General features: G+C 39.5%; 1 protein-coding gene across 1 annotated transcript in view; it reads left to right on the plus strand.

The window, feature by feature from the left end:
* The first annotated feature begins 1,197 nt into the window (after positions 1-1,197).
* Positions 1,198-19,413, plus strand: part of AXDND1 (axonemal dynein light chain domain containing 1) — a 46,994-nt gene continuing 28,778 nt past the window's right edge. Inside the window, exons 1-10 of the mRNA XM_081121232.1 lie at positions 1,198-1,299; positions 1,594-1,775; positions 3,124-3,296; positions 3,722-3,825; positions 9,679-9,799; positions 10,591-10,676; positions 13,216-13,272; positions 14,497-14,599; positions 16,460-16,581; positions 18,703-18,843. Of these exons, the coding sequence (XP_080977358.1) occupies positions 1,700-1,775; positions 3,124-3,296; positions 3,722-3,825; positions 9,679-9,799; positions 10,591-10,676; positions 13,216-13,272; positions 14,497-14,599; positions 16,460-16,581; positions 18,703-18,843 (983 nt within the window). The 5' untranslated portion in view covers positions 1,198-1,299; positions 1,594-1,699. The remainder of the gene's footprint in view (positions 1,300-1,593; positions 1,776-3,123; positions 3,297-3,721; positions 3,826-9,678; positions 9,800-10,590; positions 10,677-13,215; positions 13,273-14,496; positions 14,600-16,459; positions 16,582-18,702; positions 18,844-19,413) is intronic.

Consider the following 19,413-nt stretch of genomic DNA (forward strand, 5'->3'; position numbering starts at 1 on the left):
CACTGAAGAGACACTTGTGAATGAGACAAAAAGCATATTACTGCCCTGGCTGGGTAGCTTAGTTCTAGCATTGTCCCGATACACCAAGGTTGCGGGTTCAATTCCTATTCAGGGCACATACAAGAATCGGCCAATAATGCATAAATAAGTGGAACAACAATCGATGTCTATCTGTCTCCCCTTTTCTCTAAAATCAGTAAATTTAAAAAGCATACCCATGTGGAATCAGAAGGAGGGTACTTAGATAAATTGAAATCTGACTTAAAACTAAGACAGTCGGTGGCACCATTTCAGTTTTAATGACATCCTTGTGTGGAAGCAATACTAGAAGCTACCCTGCCCCTGGGAAGAGTTTGGCTGAGCAGTGCCTAGATTTCTCAGTGTCCTTTTTTAAACATTTCTGATTAATACCTTCATTTTTTAGTTACATTAAACAATTCTGGCCTACTTCTCACTCAGCCTCCTTCAGGGAGCTTTGCCTGCTGTGTTTAAATGCCCACAGATGTGTGAGTGAACCCCGCCCCCACACTTGGGAAATGGGTCGGTAAAAGGGAGATTGTTGCAAAAGCCCACCCACTGTTCATTGTGTTTTCCCCAGATGTTATCTTTAGAGAGGAACCGATTTTACTTTGGTTGGCTCCAGCTTAAGCGCATTCTTTCTCTGTCTCCTGCCAAGCAATGCCTCCCTCAAGGAATGCCTTAGGCGCGCTGGGAGGGCGAGGCCAGTGTCCCAGGAAGAACTGATGGAGGGGTCAGGGGCGGGGCAACCTCCACAATAAAGCCTCGACCAATGCCAACTGTTTTAATTACCCGTTTCCCCCAGAATTTGGCCTTTAGAAAGATATGCAAAACAGCGAAAACGTGAGGTACATCGCAGTGGGAAAACGGGACGCTCGCTCAAAGCCCGCAGCGCCGGGGGGGAGAGGCGAGGGGCGACCCCCGCCAGGGCATGCGCACTGTCACCGGCCGTGGGCGGTGGAAGCCCCGAGCGCAAGACGCTTTCGGGCTCCGTGAGAACGGCCCGATTAAACGTCTTTATTCTTCGTTGCTACTGAACCTGTGCTGCGATTTAAAACACATCGAGTCCGCGAGAGACTGTTGGGATTCTTAGCTGTCTCCCTCCTCCGCAGGCACCGCGGAAGGCAGCCCCCATTGAGAGCGGCTAAGGCCCGGGGTCCTGAGTTGCTATGACGACGCGTAGGCGCTTCGGGAAAAGGCGGGGCCCAAGATGTCGCGGGAAACACAGTTGCGAGCACGGCTTGCAAGTGTCTGTTTCCCGTCGCTTCTGAGGCAGAAACGGTGCGAACGGTGCGGGACGCGAGTCTGTGCGGCTGCTGTGCGAGGGCGCTGCCTGTGGGGGAGGCCGGAGGCCGGGCCTACGGGGTGCCGGCGGCCGGTGGGGGGCCAGCGTTTCCTCCGGGGCTCGGACGCCCACCGTGACCCACCCCCAGGCTTCGTGATCGCGCCGGGGACGGGAGGGAACGCAGAAGTCTCCCCAGACAAGGAAGACCCATGCTAGATGAATTGTCAACTCCGATATTTAACATAAGTTCGTAATGGGTGTTCCCCCCCCTTTTTTTTTAACTCCTGCAGGTCAAGGTGGCAGCCCTGCCCAACGTGCTGCTGATTTGTTTCTAGGTTACCTTTCTGGAAGGATATTTCAAATTACTAAAGAGAGTGATTTGAGGTGTTGTTTGTTATGGCTCACTCGAAAACGCCCTCCACGTCGCTTGAGGGCAAAAAACTAAAAGTCTCTGCATCCAAGGAAGAGACAGGTAAAGTTCTCCGAGGGTCCCACAGACGTAAATTAGCATGGCCGTTGACAGAAAGGATCCGTCCACCGTTTTCTTTAATCTGAGATTTCGGGATACCTTAATTAGCTTTGCTTTTTTTCAATACACCTGTTGCAATAAAATCAAAAGCCATTCCTTTTATAGTATTTTTGAGTCACACTGCTGTTTCACTACTGCACCTAAGGACTACTGTATAATTTCTTTTGCAAAGGCTGATGATTTTATAGTTTTAAATTCACCCTATTTTAAATACCAGTAGTTGTATGAAATTACTTTTTTTTTTTTTTTTTTTGCTATCTGGTAAGGAACCAGTATGTATCAGTTTTTCATAATTATTCTAAATGAGAATAATTTCTTCTTTAAGATATTTATCCGTATACAGATAAATGCAGATCTGTACTAGAATAAGAATCAGCTAGACTCATTCCTACAGCCCCATTATATTAAGGTTTCCTCTATCTGACCATAATCTTGTTTTTAGGGGAGATTGTGCTAAAGCCCCGCTTAAATTTTTTCTTTCTTTTTTCTTTCCTCTGATACTCTGATTCCACCCCAAACTTTCAAGAGATAGAGATTTAGTAATGTGAACTTTAGAGGTGATCAAAGCATCACATCTCCTTGTGGAAATGAACACAAACCATACTAAGTGAGGGGCAGAGATTAGTGGAGAGTTCTTTAAAAGTGACAACCTGATTTTCCTTAACCGACTTCATAGGAGACCTTTTCCTGTATTAGCCTTATCTTTATAACTCCTCTGCCCTAGTCGAGCTGAGCAGAACACTCTTTGTACTGTTCTTACTCTACCAGTTTGCTCAGACTATTCCACTCTTCATTTCCAACAGTCCCGATTCTACTTTTACTTTTAAACCCAATCCAGATCCCTTCCACTCTATAATAAACGCCCAATTTAATGCAATTATTCTCACCTTCAAATTTATATAGAAAAAGTATACGAAATAATTTGACAGTTTTGAGAACAGGGCATTTCTTCTGTCATTTCACATCAGAGGGAAAATTATCATAAGGCTGTCCCAGTTAGTTGAGCAAGTGAAGTGAATTTATTTTTCAACTTTGAGTTTGGAATAATGGAAGTTCATCTTTGTACATGAGTTTTTGAACCTGTGCCTGATGGAAGTGTAGGGTGGGCAGGCAATATGAGTTTCTTTTTCTTCACCAGATAATGTTCAGTGTTTTAAATATTCTTGACAACCAGAAGCAGTGTTTGTTTCCTCTGCTAGAAACATATAAACGGGATTGATGAGGCAGCCTGGGAATCTCCAATTAACTCCTAAAAACCACAGTAAGCTTTTTTCCCCCATTACTTTCTCAGGACTTCCTGAACTAAGGGAGAAAAAAAATATGGTGGATCGCTCAAAACCCCTTCCTACTTCTCTTCAGAATGAGTTCATCCCTGAGGAAGTTCTTCTTTCTCTGACCTGTACAGCCAATGCTGGTTCTTGTCCTGAAAATTTATTGCCTCCTAAGAAAATTAAAACCCCAAAGGTGTGTATATACATATATAAAGTACTTTGGGAAACATCTTTTTTGGTATTTAGTTCATTCATTAAGTACTTATTGAGCATATGTTATATATTTCAGTTTGTCTTAAAATATTTTTAAATTAATTTTCCATATTGAAAACTAAAACCTTTTGCATGAATGTTTCTAAGGAAATACTTGAGTATTTCCATTAACTTGTGAGTTACCTAAATGATCACTACTACCCTTAGTTTTGATATTTTTCTTTCATATTGAATTTTCCTAGTTTCAGTCTTTCTTCATAGTATTGAATCAGGTTTTTGCTCTCTCTCTTTTTTTTTTTTTGTAGAATAAACAATGCCCTAAATGTAAATCCTCAAAATGATTAATAGATTTTCTTTGACTGGTGCGCCCCCTGCTGTGTATTCATGTTTCTGCTTTTATACCAGGGTACCCTTCCACGCCTTGCTGATCGTGTCTGGCATCACCCTATTCGAAGGGATAAGTTCAGCTATCTCATTGATCATCCTGTTTCCCTAACAGGAGCTGGAAGGTAAAGAAGGAAGATAGCAGGGATAGATGCAGATGACTAGTTTTTTCTCATCTCGGATGGTTTCCTTGGGAGGGGCAGCATTGGAAAAATCAGAATCAAACATTTTAAAGCTTGCAGTATCTTTGATGAATCACAGTACGATCTGAAGAGGGACCACCTTATTATCAGTAGAATGGCAGTAGGCGCTACCTGTAATTACTTTCAGTTTGTTTAAATTTTCTTTTTGCATGCCTTTCTGTACTTGGCCCCTTACTCTCCTATTCCTTGTGCCCTAGTAAAAAGGACAAGTTCACACAGGCAGAATGCCTCTAGTGCCTCTTGTATTTGTACATCTGAGAAATGCTGGGTAACCTTGAAAAACAAGTGCTCAATCCCTGGTTGGGGAAAACCTTGAAAAACAAGTACTCAATCCCTGTTTTCCTCAAAATGAACCCTTAACCTTTACACTGTTTCACATCAAATCCATAAGTAGTATTTGTTGTTTTTATATCATTCCTAAACATATTCTAAATGTCTACATTTCCCTGTGAAAGATTGTGACCTGCTCATTTTCTGTGTATGGTCCATTTGTCAACTCTTTATGCTTCGTACTGAACTATCACTTCATTTAAAAGAAATGTTTGCTGGTGCTTGGACAGGTTATTTAGTCTTTCTGAGTTCCGTTTTCTTATTTATAAGAAGGGAATAATAGACTTGCTCCATTTTGTGTACCTCCCAGGGATATAGAACAAATGAAATAATGAATGGAAGAGTACTTGCAAGACTACATAGTGCTATTTAAGTATAAGGTGTTATTATTCCACTATATCAGTGCTAGAAAAAGTGGCAGAAACTTGGACCATTGACTTTTATGTCTTGGGGACTTAGTGTCATAAAATATATTTTATGCCATCAGATCATGGCTGTAATTATTAATAGTAATACTCAGTAGTTATGAGATGTTTAAAGTACTTTGAAAAAATAATTAGCTATATCTGAATGTGTCAATTAACTGACATTGAAGCTTCCATGTCAAATCACTTCTGTTTTGGAATTTTTTAAATGTGAAGATCTGTTTTGTGGTAGGCAGGATAATGGCCTCCCCCTAAATGTTCTCACTGTAATCCTCAGAACCTTACACGGCAAAAGGGACTTGGCAGATGTGATTAAGGTTAAGGGCCTTGAGATGGAGAGATTATCCTGGATTATCAGGATGGGCCCAAATTAATTGCCTACGTCTTCAAAAGTGGAAAAGGAAGGCAGTTGAATGGGTTGGAGGGATGAGACAGGTGAAGGACAGATTTGAAATCTGAGAGGGATTCAGCCTGCTATTGCTGGCTTTGAGATGGAGGAAGCGAGAAACAAGCTAAGGATTGCCATTGGGCACTAGAAGCTGGGGTGGCCTTGAGCTGACAGCCATCAAGGAAACAGGGATCTCAATCCTAGAACCACAAGGAACTGAATTCTGTTAACAACCCAAATGACCAAAAACCAAATCCTCCCCTAGAGCATCTAGAAAGGGACATAGCCCTGTCAACGCCTTGATTTTATCCCAGTGAGGCCTGTGTTGGACTATTGATCTACAGAACTATAAGATAATAAGTTGGTGGTGTTTTAGCTGCTAAATTTGTGGTAATTTGTTTGGCACCAGTAGGAAATTAATACATGTGTGCACAATTAATAGTATTCATAATAAGAGGTAACTTGTATAGTAACCTTAACTATTCAGAGCAAAGCAGTAAAATACAAAACAGCCAAGCACATAGCCTCTGAGTAATATTTTCAACAACTCTTCCCGTCAGAATGCAGTGTAGAAAATAAAGCACTCTAGGTATTTTAAGCAGGAAATCGAGTATTTACAAAATTATTGGAAGGGGTAAAGGAGCAAGTGTGAAGCAATAGAGCAGGATGGAATTAACCCCTCATGAAGGCTACTGCCTGCAAAGCTGCCACAAGAGTTCAAGAGTCAGGAAGTGGAGACACCCAACTGTCCACCATTGATGAAGGATAAACAAAATGTATATTTACAATGGAATATTATTCAGCCATAAAAAGGAATGAAGTGCTGATACATGCTACAACATCAATGAGCCTTGAAAACACGCTAAGTGAAAGAAGCCGTTCACAAAAGGACCCATATTGTATGTTTCCGTTTATTTAAAGTGTCCAGAATGGGCACGTTCATAGAGACAAAATGGGTGGGGAGAGGAGAGTGGGGGAATTACTGCTAAGGGGTAAGGGGTTTCTTTGTGGAGTGATGAAAATATTGTGGCATTAGGTACTAATGAAAATTATACAACTTCACAACTTTGCTACACACTTGCAAATTGTGAGTATACTAAAAACTTGTTGCCATACTAAAAACCTGTAAATTGTACTCTTTGAAAGGGTGAATTTTATGGTATGTGAATTATATCACAATAAAAAAATGCCTTCCTCAGCTGTGATCCAAGGATCAGGAAACTGAAATCAAGAAGCTGGCACTGCTGCTGGTAGTGCACTGCCTCCTTGGACTTGGGCAGCAGGAGGATGGATGCTGGAATGTTGCTTCAGGAAAACCACTTTTCCATAATGTCGCTGACAGAATCAGCTAAAACATGGCAGCAAACTATGGCTTCTGCCTCACTTCTACCTCCAAAATCTTGCAAAAGGGCATCTACTTATGGAACTGAGTTTACACCCAGAATCCCACCTATAAGGGTGTCTGTCTGGGAAAGCACTTTCCAACCTTCCAGTACAGAGACCGTCCAACACACACCAGAGCCTACTGAATGTCCAGCCCTATAGTAGGTCTCAGAAACACGACCAAACAGCCCTCAAGAAACTTCCAGCTTCCTAAATCAGAACCTGAATTACGAAGATTATATCATGTTATATATATTCTGTTTAAGAAAGCCACAATGTTTTAAACACATTTTAAGAAGACAATGTTACAAAGCACACCTCAATTATTTGGAAAATCCTATCTCTGAAATGCCTCATTCCCTGACAACTTCAGATAAAGCACATGCTTATTTATGCATATAACAATCAGATGATTTGGAGAAAAGTTTGAAGTATGAACTTGGTTTTATAATTTGGGGGCTAGAGAAAGGGATGAAAAATGTCTTAAAGTTTAATAAAATTTATGTTATGGCCAAGAATCAAAGCATTTTTTTGTTTCTTGTTTGTTTTTAAATAAAAATAGCTTTTTGGAGGAGTGTGAGCAGATGTTTTACCACAAGAATTTAAGAGAAGTAAAACATATTTCTATTTTAATGAAAAATTATATTCCAACAAATAAAAAAACATGTTTCCTCTAAAAATAAACCCAATAATTCAATAATAGAAATATAAAAGGCTCTTAAACTTAGCCTTTGAGAAAATTTGAATGACAGTAACCAAACCATTTTCTTTAGAAGGATGTATGTGTGTATATATATATATATACACATATAAACCACTCATTGTTTTTAAAAAAACAAAGGTTGGTCAACTTATCAAGCTGTCATTGGTGTAATAGTAACTGATGTCCCATCATCCTGAGAGCAGCTTAAAAAAAACTTTATTGCTCTGACATGTGAAAATTGTATGTGTTTAAGGTGTACTACTTGATGTTTTGATAAATGTATATAGTGTGACATCACTACAATCAAGCTAAATAATCTGTCACCTCAGTATAGTTGCCGTGTGTGTGGTGAGATTAAATTTAAGATCTATTCTCTTTTTTTTTTTTAAATTTTATTTTTGTTTGAAATGTTACAGATGTCCCTTTTTCTCCCCAATCACCCGTTCCACCCAGTCTCATCCCCCTCCCCAGTCCCTCTCCTCACCATTGTCCATGTCCTTGGGCTGTGCATATATGCAGATAAATTCTTTGGTTACTCTCTCCCCCTCCACCCACCCGCCCTCCTCCATCCCTCTGACATTCGTCAGTCTCATCCATGCTTCCATGTCATTGAATCTATTCTGTTCATCAGTTTATTAAGTTCTTTAGATTCCACGTATAAGCGAGCTCATGTGATGTTTGTCTTTCAAGTGAGATCATGTGATGTTTGTCTTTCATGTGAGATCATGTGATGTTTGTCTTTCGCTGCCTGGCTTATTTCACTTAGCATAATTTTCTCTAGATCCATCCAAGGATCTATTCTCTTAGCAAATGTCAAGGATACAATACGATTTTGTTAACTGCTATCACCATGCTGTACATTAGATCTCCAGAACTCCTTCAGTTTGCATAACTGAAACTTTATACCTTTTGTCCAACATCTCATTTCTCTCCCCGGCCCCACTCCCTCTTCTCACATGTGAGGTCATGTGGTTATTTGTGTTTCTTTGTCTGGCTTATTTCGTTTGGCATAATATTCCCTGGGTTCAACGTATTGTCACAAGTGGCAGAGCTTGCTTCCTTTTTAAGGCTGGATCACATTCTGTTGTAGGTATATACTCCATGTCTTCTTTATCCATTCATTTGTTGATGGACATTTAGGTTGTTTCCACGTCTTCACTGTTGTGAATCATGCTGCAATGAACATGAGAGTGCAGATACCTTTTTGAGATCTGGATTTAATTTTCCTTGGATATATAGTACACCCAGAAGTGGGGTTGCTGGGTCACATGGTAGTTCTACTTTTTATTTTTTCGGGGAACCAATGTACTGTATTCCACAATAGCTGTACCAATTAAAATTGGGGGGGGGAGGGGCAGAGACATCTGAAAATCATTTGCAGTGAGTGGCATGATTATAACCTCTGCACGAAGCTAAGTCTAGTAGAAGCATGTAGAATGTATCAGAGAAACGAGAAACCACATGAAAAACAATGACAACCTGGATTAGTGATTTCGGCATTGGCAAAAGACAAAAGGATCAACCACTGGAGTGACAGGAGGGCGGCTGTGCGGTTCATGTGTTAGGGGTCGGTGGGTATAGAGGGCTAAGGATGGGAGGCTAGCGATTACGGACGCCGGGATTTGATGAGCAGAGTCGTGGTGCTGACTGGATATTGGAGGGTGTAAGTGAGAATGGAGGGAGACACCAGCTGTGTCTGGAGGTGGCAAATGCGGCAAGGTGAGGTCTGATGGCACTGCCCCGGGAGAAAGTGCAGGGAAAGGAGAGCAGGGGGATGAAGATGATGTTGTGGAGCATTTCCACTTTGTAGTCAGGAGGTCACAGAGAAGTCCGCAGAGCAGTTAGGATAAAAGAACCCGGGAATCCAGCACAGGAGATAACAAATGTTTTTTAAAAAGAGAGGTGACCCACCCTGGAAAAAAATTCAGGAAAATAGTGGAAGATGAGAACTGGTAACTGAGCAGTGGAAAGTGGTCAGCTTTCTGGAGAATAGTTTCAAAACAGAGATGGAGATGGAACTTGGGTTTTTCGGGAAATTTCAAGAAGCTTGATGTTTAACTGAAAATGAGAGATGGGCGATCAATCGAGCGACGGGTCAGCCGATGGATGATGGTAAAAGGGCAACGCGTGGTCAGGGGAGACCTGCAGGGGAAAGGCCTCGCGGTACAGACCCAGGAGAACACCCGGCCCAGGGGAGACCTGCAGGGGGAAGGCCTCGCGGTACAGACCCAGGAGAACGCCTGGCCCAGGGGAGGCCCAGAGGTTATGCTTGATGCAGTGGGGACCCGAGGGCGTAAGTGGGGAAGTGTCCTGAGAAAGGGCATGTGTCTTAGCCTGAGCCTGAAGGGAAGGAAAGAATGTGTGATGAGTGTGATAGAGAAAAGACTGGGGAGAGCTCACGCCTCATGCCTCAGCCTCAGGGACGCATGAGGTGGGACCAGCCGCATGTCCCTTGCTACCCGCGGGAAGGGTCTGTGTGGACCTTACTCTCACCCAGTTGCCAGACTGAAAATTGATTTTGAAAATATGTTTCTCTTACTTTTTAGGGATATTTCTTTTCTGTACGATGTTAAATATGTCAAAGGAGAGGCTCGGGAGGGTGTGCTTTGTCCCCCACACTCAGGCCACTCATTACAGACACATGATGGTGTCATTGTGCCTCATAAGGTAAATAATTTGATAATTTCATCTTCCTCTCTTTAAAAAAAAAATGTTTTCCCAACATATAAAGCAATGTTGTACTGTACAAACTGCATTGCTTATCAGTTTTCATAGTGTTTTGAATTATTTCTAGGAAAAGGTATTTAGTGAGAAAATCAAAGGTATCTTATTTTAAGCCATTTTCCAAACTACAGTTATTCACTTTAATCTAGAAAATACAGTACAGGAGATTCGATTTTTTTGAAAAAGAAATCCACAGTTTAAAGTTGTAGAATTCTTATTTTGGGGATATTGCTAAGTTGAATTTTAAATTCCTATTGAATTTTAAAGTCAATGGATTTCTGAATAGTATATGGGACACCTTTAACTAATAGACCAAGGTTGTTATGTAATTCATGTTTTGAAAAATATATGCTCTACTAAAAAATTTTTTTTAAAAATATGTCTTTATTTCAGAGAGAGGAAAGGAGAGAGAGAGAGAAACATCAGTGATGAGTCACTGATCGGCTGCCTTCTGCATGCCCCCAACTGGGGATCGAGCCCACAACCCGGGCATGTGCCCTGACTGGGAATCGAACCGCGATCTCCTGGATCCTAGGTAGATGCTCAACAGCTGAGCCATGCCCGGCCAGGCTACTAAAAATTTTTTTACTACTTGCCGTGTCCCTTATTACTAATATTATTTTTCTGATCAAAATCTCTTCATAAATAGCATCCCTTTAGGACAGCAATTAGGATTTGTGCAATTCGTTTTTTTAAAAAAAACTAATGTTTTCATTCTTGTCATTCTTTTTAAGCCGAAGAAGCTCACAGATACTTTGATTCCTGAAGAATTTCACATTGTATCGAATACAGGAGTTTCAGGTTTGGAGTGCTACGATGAGTGAGTACTGTGGCGTATACTGACTCCCCGACAAGTTGAACTGCTTCCTCCTTCCTATTCTCCCTCCTTTAGTGGAGGACACAGAGGAACCCGAACACAGTTCACTTGTGTTTCTAGGCAAGGTCTGCGTTGACATGAGGAAACGTTTGGCCTTCCATCCTAGTACAATTCTAGAAAGAAATCATTTAAAGAAACTGATGAAAAAGTCTTGAAAGAGTTTGGGACTTTAGTGATTAAGTTGTACTCTGTCTTTTCCTACTGTTTAATTTTGACTTTAAAAAAAGTGGATCTTGGAGGTAGGAAGGGGTGGAATGGGTCACTGGGGAGAAAAAGGACATCTGTAATTTAAAAAAAATAAATAAACAAAAAAGAAAAGAAGTGGGAAAGAAAGTGGATCTTTGTTCTGAATACTTGACTATGCCTCTTTAAGAATGGCTTTGAGCAGTGACCATGGAGGCAAAAGGAAACTCACCCTCTAAGCTGGATTCTCATAGAGCAGGGTCCCAGGGCTTAGCTCCACACTGTAGACTACTCATCTCCAGTTTTTCTGTTTATAGGATTGAAATGGGATCTTGTTTTTATTTTGTGAAACAACACTTGACTATTTCACAGTTTAAAAAAGTACAACAGGCCCTGGCACTTGTGGCTCAGCGGTTAGAGTGCCGGCCCTCGTACCGAAGGATTGAGGGTTTGATTTCTGGTCACAGGCACACCCCTGGGTTGCAGGGTCACCCCCAGCCCACGGGAGGCAACCAGTCGAAGTGTCTCTCTCCCATTGATGTTCCTCTCTCTCTCTCCCCCTTTCCCTCCCCTCCCTCCCTCCCTCCCTCCCTCCCTTCCTCCCTCTCTAAAAAAAAAAAAATCAATGGGAAAAATATCCTCTGGTGAGGATTATCAGTGACAACAACAAAAACGCACAAAGACAAAATCTGAACTGGGATTTTATAATAAAATATCCAGAAGCTCTCGCTCTTTTCACCTCACCCAGTACATATGTGGTATGGCATTGCCTTGTGATGATGGGTTTCAGGACAACATTTTGCCAAGGAACTAAATAGAACTGATTTGGGGGGGGGTAACTTTTAATATTTACGTAATTTCAAAATCACAGAAATAGGACAAGGAACTCCCTGTACCGTCTATCCTGACTCACTGAATGCTTCATTTGCTTTTAATACACACACACACACACACACACACACACCCACCATTCAAGAGTAAGGTGGAGACATCATGACCCTTTACCAAAAATACTTTATATTTCTTAGCAACCCACTAGTTATAGACCTTTTTGATGACTTTTTAACTCCATCATTTCTTCTATATTTATTAGTTCGCATTTTACCATATTGACTCATGGATTTCTTTTTGTTTCCAGTGGGTTATAATTCTTTACTATGATCATTTTGATGTTCAAAAATTTTCAGATTTGGCCAATGCCAGCTTCTTTGAGCTAGCTCTTGTGTTCTTTAGGCACATTCCCATAATTCTTTGAATGCTCTTTTGTTTTCTGGCTCAGTAAGATTTCTAGGTTTATCTTGTATTTCCCAGCTCCAGCTCTGGAATGAGCTCTGAGTCCCTTCTCCAGGGAGTACTGATTCCTTTTAGTGGAGAATGATATTTAGTGCTGAGTGTGCTCATTGCCCCTGGGATATCATTGCTTCTAGTCCTCACATACTGTGGTACCTCGCTTTTCGAACGTCTCCATTGGCGAACATTTCAGTTTACGAATGCCATAAACCCAGAAGGGAATGCTTTGGTTTCCGAACACGCCTCGGGAGTCAAACATGCCCCACGGCTTCCGCTGAGGGCTAGATCCTGAGGCCTCACTGTCGGCTGTGGATCCCTTGATTTTCCAACGTTTCAGAACTCGAACAGGCTTCCGGAACAGATCACATTAGAAACCCGAGGTACCACTGTACTCATTTTTGAAACTGAGTCTTTATATTCCCTGGAGATTTTTCACTGATCTAAAAATTCTGAAAATGGACCTTACTGACCAGTTGTGCTTCAGTAGGGGGAAGAACCAAAGGGGAAGAAAAAAGATGTATAAATAACGAACTTAAAGGATTACCATGTCATTCTCATCGTGATACTCATTTAGCTCTAAACAAGCACTCCCAGAGGACAGATAAGGCTGGGAGTCAGGAAAAATGGGTTCTAGTTTCATCTTTGCTTCTTATTAATGCTATACCTGGTTAGTCACTTAACTTTGTTTACTTCAATGTTCTTAGAAAATTCTTCTACCTTTGAAAAGGCAGTTTTCAAATGAATATAGGAATTTTTCATATTGTGACATATTAAGGAATGTGATTAAAGCTCTTTACTAAACAAAGTTCCAAATATGATAAATATCATTACACCTGTATCTGGTGATGTCTGAGAGTATTTAGGCATGATGTGTGCAAAATGGTGGGCCTTTCTGATTACCTCCAAGATCCTCAGTTCCAGGAGGTCTTAAGTTGATCATGTTGTGATATGTGATAAACAGGCCAGATAGTTTTCTTACAGTAACATTTACCTGTCTTATTTATTGCAGCAAATACACGACTCTCCTCAAAGATAGTGAAAACAGGCTACTGCTCTTCCCATCCATGTAAGTACAGTTTATTTTTGAAAGTGTTTCATAGAAAGGATAGCTATATACATATATATTACTTTCTCTTGATGCTTTATTACATAAAAATATTAAAATGACAGCAGAAACCCAAGACAATAATTGCCCACAATTCTGTCACCTAATCAGTGTTTTCATTTGTCCAATTGCATATTCAATTTTTATATACTTATAATATTTAAATACTATAAAATGCTTTTTAGAATAGTTTTAAGATTCTTTTCATTATTTTTAAATTTTATTGTGGTAAGAACACAATATGAGATTGACTTTCTTAACAAATGTTTAAGTGTGCAGTACAGTGTTAACTATAGGTACAGTGTTGTACAGAAGATCTGTAGAACTTCCTTACCTTGCATAACTGAAACCTTATGTCTGTTGATTAGCAATTTCCCATTTCCCTCTCCCACCAGTCCCTGGAAACCACAGTTCCACTCTCTGATTCTATGAGTTTGACTATTTTAGATGCTTCATGTAAGTGGAATCCTGCAGTATTGTCCTTCTGTAACTGGCTTATTTCACTTTGGGTGATATCCTCCAGGTTCATACATGTTATTGTATGTGGCAGAATTTCCTTCTTTTTTAAGGCTGAATAATATTCCATTATCTGTATGAACCACATTTTCTCTATCCATTCATTCATCGATGGACATCTGTTTCCATATATTGTGACTAGTGTTGCAGTAAATATGGGGGTGCTAATAATCTCTTTGAGATCCTGATTTTCATTCTTTTGGATGAATACTCAGAAGTGGGATTGCTGGATCGTATGTAAAATACTTTCATGTGCTGCATTTAACCCACCGTATTTCTCCATTTCACTACAGTCTTTGTTTCTTCTTCTTCTTTCCTTTTCCTCTCTTACATTGTGAAGTAACTAATATTAATAGCTTGGTGTTTATCTCTCTATATTTTTTCTATGTTCTTACACTTATAAACAATAGGTGAATAGAACTTTGGTGGGAAGGAGTATTACTTTCTTTTATGAAAGAGAGGATCATATTATTTGCATTTTTTCTTTTTTTTAAAAAACACTGTATTATTAATATCCCATTAGATCAATACTTACAGGTCTAATGCTTTAAGATACCATTAATATTCCATAGCATATGCATTTTCTTTATATGTATTAATATTCTTTTTGTGATTTGAGGATGGCCTGTTGTAACATGAATTACTAAGACTGCCACCTTAATCTTTCAGGAAACCTAATAAAAGAGTAGAAGTGATCCAGCTGAATGATGTGATGGATACTATGCTAGAGAGGGCTGGTGTGGAAAATCAGGAGTATACAGGGCCAACCCAGGTAAATGTAAAGATCAGTGTAACCTAGTTAGTGGTTACAGGCATACACTCTGGATGGTAGAATGCTTGGGTTGGATCCTGGTCCTGCCATTTATTAGTCAGTGACCCTGGGCAAGTCATTTAATGTATTTGTGCCTCAATTTCCTCATCGGTAAATTAGAGATGATAATAATATTTACCTCATAGGGTTGTTGTGGAGATTAATGACATAATGAATGTAAAGGGCTGAGAACAGCGCTTGGCATGTGGTAAACCTTGTATACTTAACTGTTAGTACAGTTGACCCTTGAGCAAAACGGGTTTGAATTATATGCTTTCCATTTATATGTGGATTTTTTTTCAGTAAGTACTGTAAATGTATTTTCTCTTCCTTATGATTTCCTTTATAACATTTTTTTCTTACTTTATTGTAAGAATGCAGTATATAATACATAAAACATACAAAATATGTGTCAATCGACTGTTTATGTTATTGGCAAGGCTTCCAGTCAGTAGTAGAATATTAGTAGTTATATTTTGGGGGAGTCAAAAGTTGCATATGGATTTTTGACTACGTGAGGGTTCATGCTCCTAACCCCTGCATTGTTCCAGGGTTAACTGTATTATTATTACTGTATTTCATTGAATATTGGGCACTATAGATTACAAGACCCTTATTATTTTACATTCCAATAAAAAACGCTGCCAATTAAGTTGTGCTTTCTCACCATGACTTGTAATTTTTATTCTGTGCTTAATGAGAGGGCTTTTTCAGTCTTACATAATATAGATTTTTTTATGAAGGCTATTTCTTTTTTGTTTTGTAAATTTTTATAGAATTGGAAACATATACATAGTTCAATATAAGACACTCTTGTGTAACCTTTACCCACATTCACCAGCTGTTTACATTGCGCCCTATTTGTTTTATCATTCCCTCTCCTTCTCTGCGTATCTCTATAAGTAGAGTTTTTTCTGAACCATTTTAGAGTAAGCTGAAGTCATCATGCCTCTTTATCACCAAACTCATTGCAGGCTGCACTCCTTCTGCATGAGGACATTCTCTCGCATACCCATAGTACAGTTTTCAAAACCAGGACATTTTTTTTGTTTTAATTCTCACCCGAGGATATTTTTTCCATTGCTTTTCAGAGAGAATGGAAGGGAGAGAGAGAAAACCCCCACAAACATTGATGTGAGAGAGACACATCGATTGGCTGCCTCCCGCAGGCACCCCTGCCAGGGTCAGGGGTCTAACCTGCACCCGAGGTGCGTGCCCTTGGCAGGAATCACACCTGGGACCCTTCAGTCCATGGGCCAACGCTCTAACCACTGAGCCAAACCAGCCAGGACAAAATCAGAACATTTAACACTGATGTGATAGTCCAAATTCAAATTTGAAAGTTATCAATTCTCCCTATAGTGACCTTTATCGATATTTTCCCCTCTCTTTCAGGATCCCAGGATCACATGGTGCTTTTATTTGTCACTTTTCTTTAGACAACTATAATCTGAAAGACTTCTTTGTGTTTCTTCACCTTGATACTTGGGAGAACACAGGCCAGTTATTCCGTAGAATGTTCCTCAGCTTTGGTTTGCCTGATGTGTAGTCATAATTAGATTCAGTTTTTGTATTTTGGCAGGAATAACATAAAAATGCTATTGTGACCTTCTTGGTGCATCATCTAAAGAGGTACAATGATTAGACAGATTTTTTAAAATAAGATATAATTTTTGTATATATATTTATAACAGAAATTGTGAGTGAAATAAACTAATGAAGTTGTCTCCAAAACTTGATCCACATTCTGGGTGATTAACTTCTAAAATGATTTTTACTAACAAGACCATAATAAATGCTAATGAACTTATCTTCTGCCAGATGCACAAACTACTACATATGTTGAAGAAGGAACAGACCATTTACAATACAGTATTTCATGAGCTTATTCGACAAGTCAGTGTGGACTGTGCAGACAGAGGAGAACTACTCTCCAAAATCAGGCGAGAGCTGTTACTGGAGTATTCCAGTGATGATCTCTTTGATGAATGTCTGTTCTCCAGTCTGTTTTCTCTTTCTAGAACCCTGATTAGATTTATATTAGACATTCTCAATCTTTGCTCTTTGTCTCTTAATCTCCTTTTCATAATTCCATTTCCTTGTCCCTGTGCTGCATCCTGGATAATTTTTTTCCAGGACATTACTACCCTCTTTAGCTGTATCTATTCTGCTATAACCCATCTGTTGGGTTTACCATTCAATAATTATATCTTTCCCCTAGGAGTTCTATTGGTTTGTTTTCATATCTGTCTCATCATATTTAATAAGTTTTTTTATTACTTATTCATTTTTAGATTTCATCTTTTGTTTCTCAAACATTTCATGCATAGTTTTATATTCTAAATCTGATCATTCTAATATATGAAGACCATTAATATGTAAATCTACTGTTTTTCGTTTCTTCTGAGTCTCATTCATAATGATTTATTTATACAAGTATTTTGTAATCTTTGCTTATGTGACTAGTATTTGTCTAATCTTAATCATTAAATCCTCAGGATATAAATCATGGATGCTTCCCGAAGGGAGGATTTGCATTTTCTCCCTTCCAGAATCCTGGATCGATGCAGTAGTTCTACACTCAGGTCTCCTACTTTAAAGATGGCCGAAGACTTAGTTTCTGGGACCCAATGTTGGTATTTTTACTGGGGCAACCCTTACTTTGGGTTTGCCTAATGAATACTGCTTACCACCTCCTAGTCCATCCTTAGTTTATTGTATTTTGTTTGTTGTTTTTGTTTTTCATCCCTAAAGACATTTTTTTTCTTCCTGCGAGTCCGTTAATGCTTCAGAAAGTATGCTGTAGCATATAGTTGTACTGTAATGAGAAGGCCCTGCAGAGTATTTTGTCCCTATGTTGTTAGGAGGGGAAGCCCTAAAGAAGGTGTTTTTATTTATTTATTATTTTTAAAAAATATATAACTTTATTGATTTCAGAGAGAGGAAAGGAGAGAGAGAAATAGAAACATCAATGATGAGAGAGTTATTGATCAGCTGCCTCCTGCATGCTCCTGACTGGGGATCGAGCCCACAACCAAGGCTTGTTCCCTGACCGGGAATCGAACCCCTATCGCCTGGATCCTAGGTCGACACTCAACCACTGAGCCACGCCCTGCTGGGCAAGAAGGAGTTTTTAAAGTTGATATTTCTTGATGTATGACCTGCATATTGAGCTGATAAACTCTCTTTCACTTTAAGTGTTTAAATAAGGGCTGAATAATTCTTTCTGTCCGTGGGTAAGAGATTAAACTAACTGTCCATTCCAACTCAAATATATTATAATCCTGGAGTCTTAGGGTTAGGATATAATTCCGCGACCACTTTTAATATAAATGAAGAGTGTTCAGTTACAGTGTCTGTAATTTATCATCTGTGATCATTTCCAAATATTTGGTTTGGTTTTATTCAGAAACAAAAGAAATGACTCTTTTGTATTTAGGTCTTTGTTTATTTTTAAACACTGGGTACATTTTGGTCAGTTTGAGAAAAGTGGTTTTATTCATGAATTCAACCATTTATAAAAATTCTGCCCAGCTGGACATGGCTCAGCGGTTGAGCATCTACCTAGGATCCAGGAAATAGCGGTTCGATTCCCAATCAGGGCACGTGCCCAGGGTGTGGGCTCGATCCCCAGTCAGGGGCGTGCAGGAGCAGCCGATCAATGACTCTCTCATCATTGATGTTTCCCTCTCTCTTTCTCTCTCTGAAATCAATAAAAATACATATTTTTTAAAATTCCACTATATTCAGGGCACTCTGTTAGATGTTATAAATTGGGTATGTAAATACGTAAAACATGGTTCTTATCCTCATAGAGTTTATAATTTAGAAGGAAAAAAAGTCCTTATCTTATTTTACACCTCAGATATTCCAAATAATTATGACTCTGGTTAAAATTTTTCATAATTCATTCACTTGTATGTGTATGATAGGAACACATAGCCTGGATCCCTTTCTTTTTCTCTCTTTGTGTCTTTCTCTAACATTACTTTCTCCCTCACATATTTTCCCTCAGTTTTCCTTTTCTTCTGCATGATGTCTTGTTTTCCTTCTTTCTCATGCAGAGAGCGGTATGTACAAATGCTTGACCAAATTGCCCGGCAGATGATTGACTTCTACAAAGACCTGGTAACTCAGCGAATGATGGACCAGCGCATTTTACAAGAATTGTTCAACTTTAAGAATGTTATTGAGGAACTGACCAGGTAAAAACTGCGATTATCTTAAACACAAAACAAAAGTCAAAGCCATGTCTCTAAAGAGAGTCAAGAATATTCAGGGAAAGTAGAATGGTTAAAGGAGAGGACTCTTTTGTTCTCTTTTCATGTTTAGCAAGAGAGTAGAAAGGACTGGATATAGATGTAGATTATAGATATAGAGACATAGGTTACGCAGGTTAACACGAAACTAGGGCTCTGTGTATATTCAATAGGGAAAAGATCTGGTTCTTCCTTCTAAGACAGAGATGTTTATCTTAATCAGGTTTAGAGAGCAGTGCCTTGATTATGGATGTTAAGGTTCAAATGCCAAAGAGAATAAGCATTATATAGCAATCAAGGTTAGTGATCACCTAAACTTGTAGCAAGCTAATTAATGGCAAGAATGAAGAGGGTAGGATAGGCATGTCAGAGGGTAGGATAGAGCAGCCTGGAGGTCTTGCCTGTCAGCACCTCCTTCACTCCATTCTAGAGGATCCCCCACATTTCTTCCTGCCTTTTCTAGCCAGACTGATTCTATTGCCAAACCGAGCAAGATTCCATCCAGATGTACACTAG

This window comes from Miniopterus schreibersii (assembly GCF_964146895.1).
Source record: "Miniopterus schreibersii genome assembly, chromosome: 19".
In the NCBI taxonomy this organism is placed as follows: domain Eukaryota; kingdom Metazoa; phylum Chordata; class Mammalia; order Chiroptera; family Miniopteridae; genus Miniopterus; species Miniopterus schreibersii.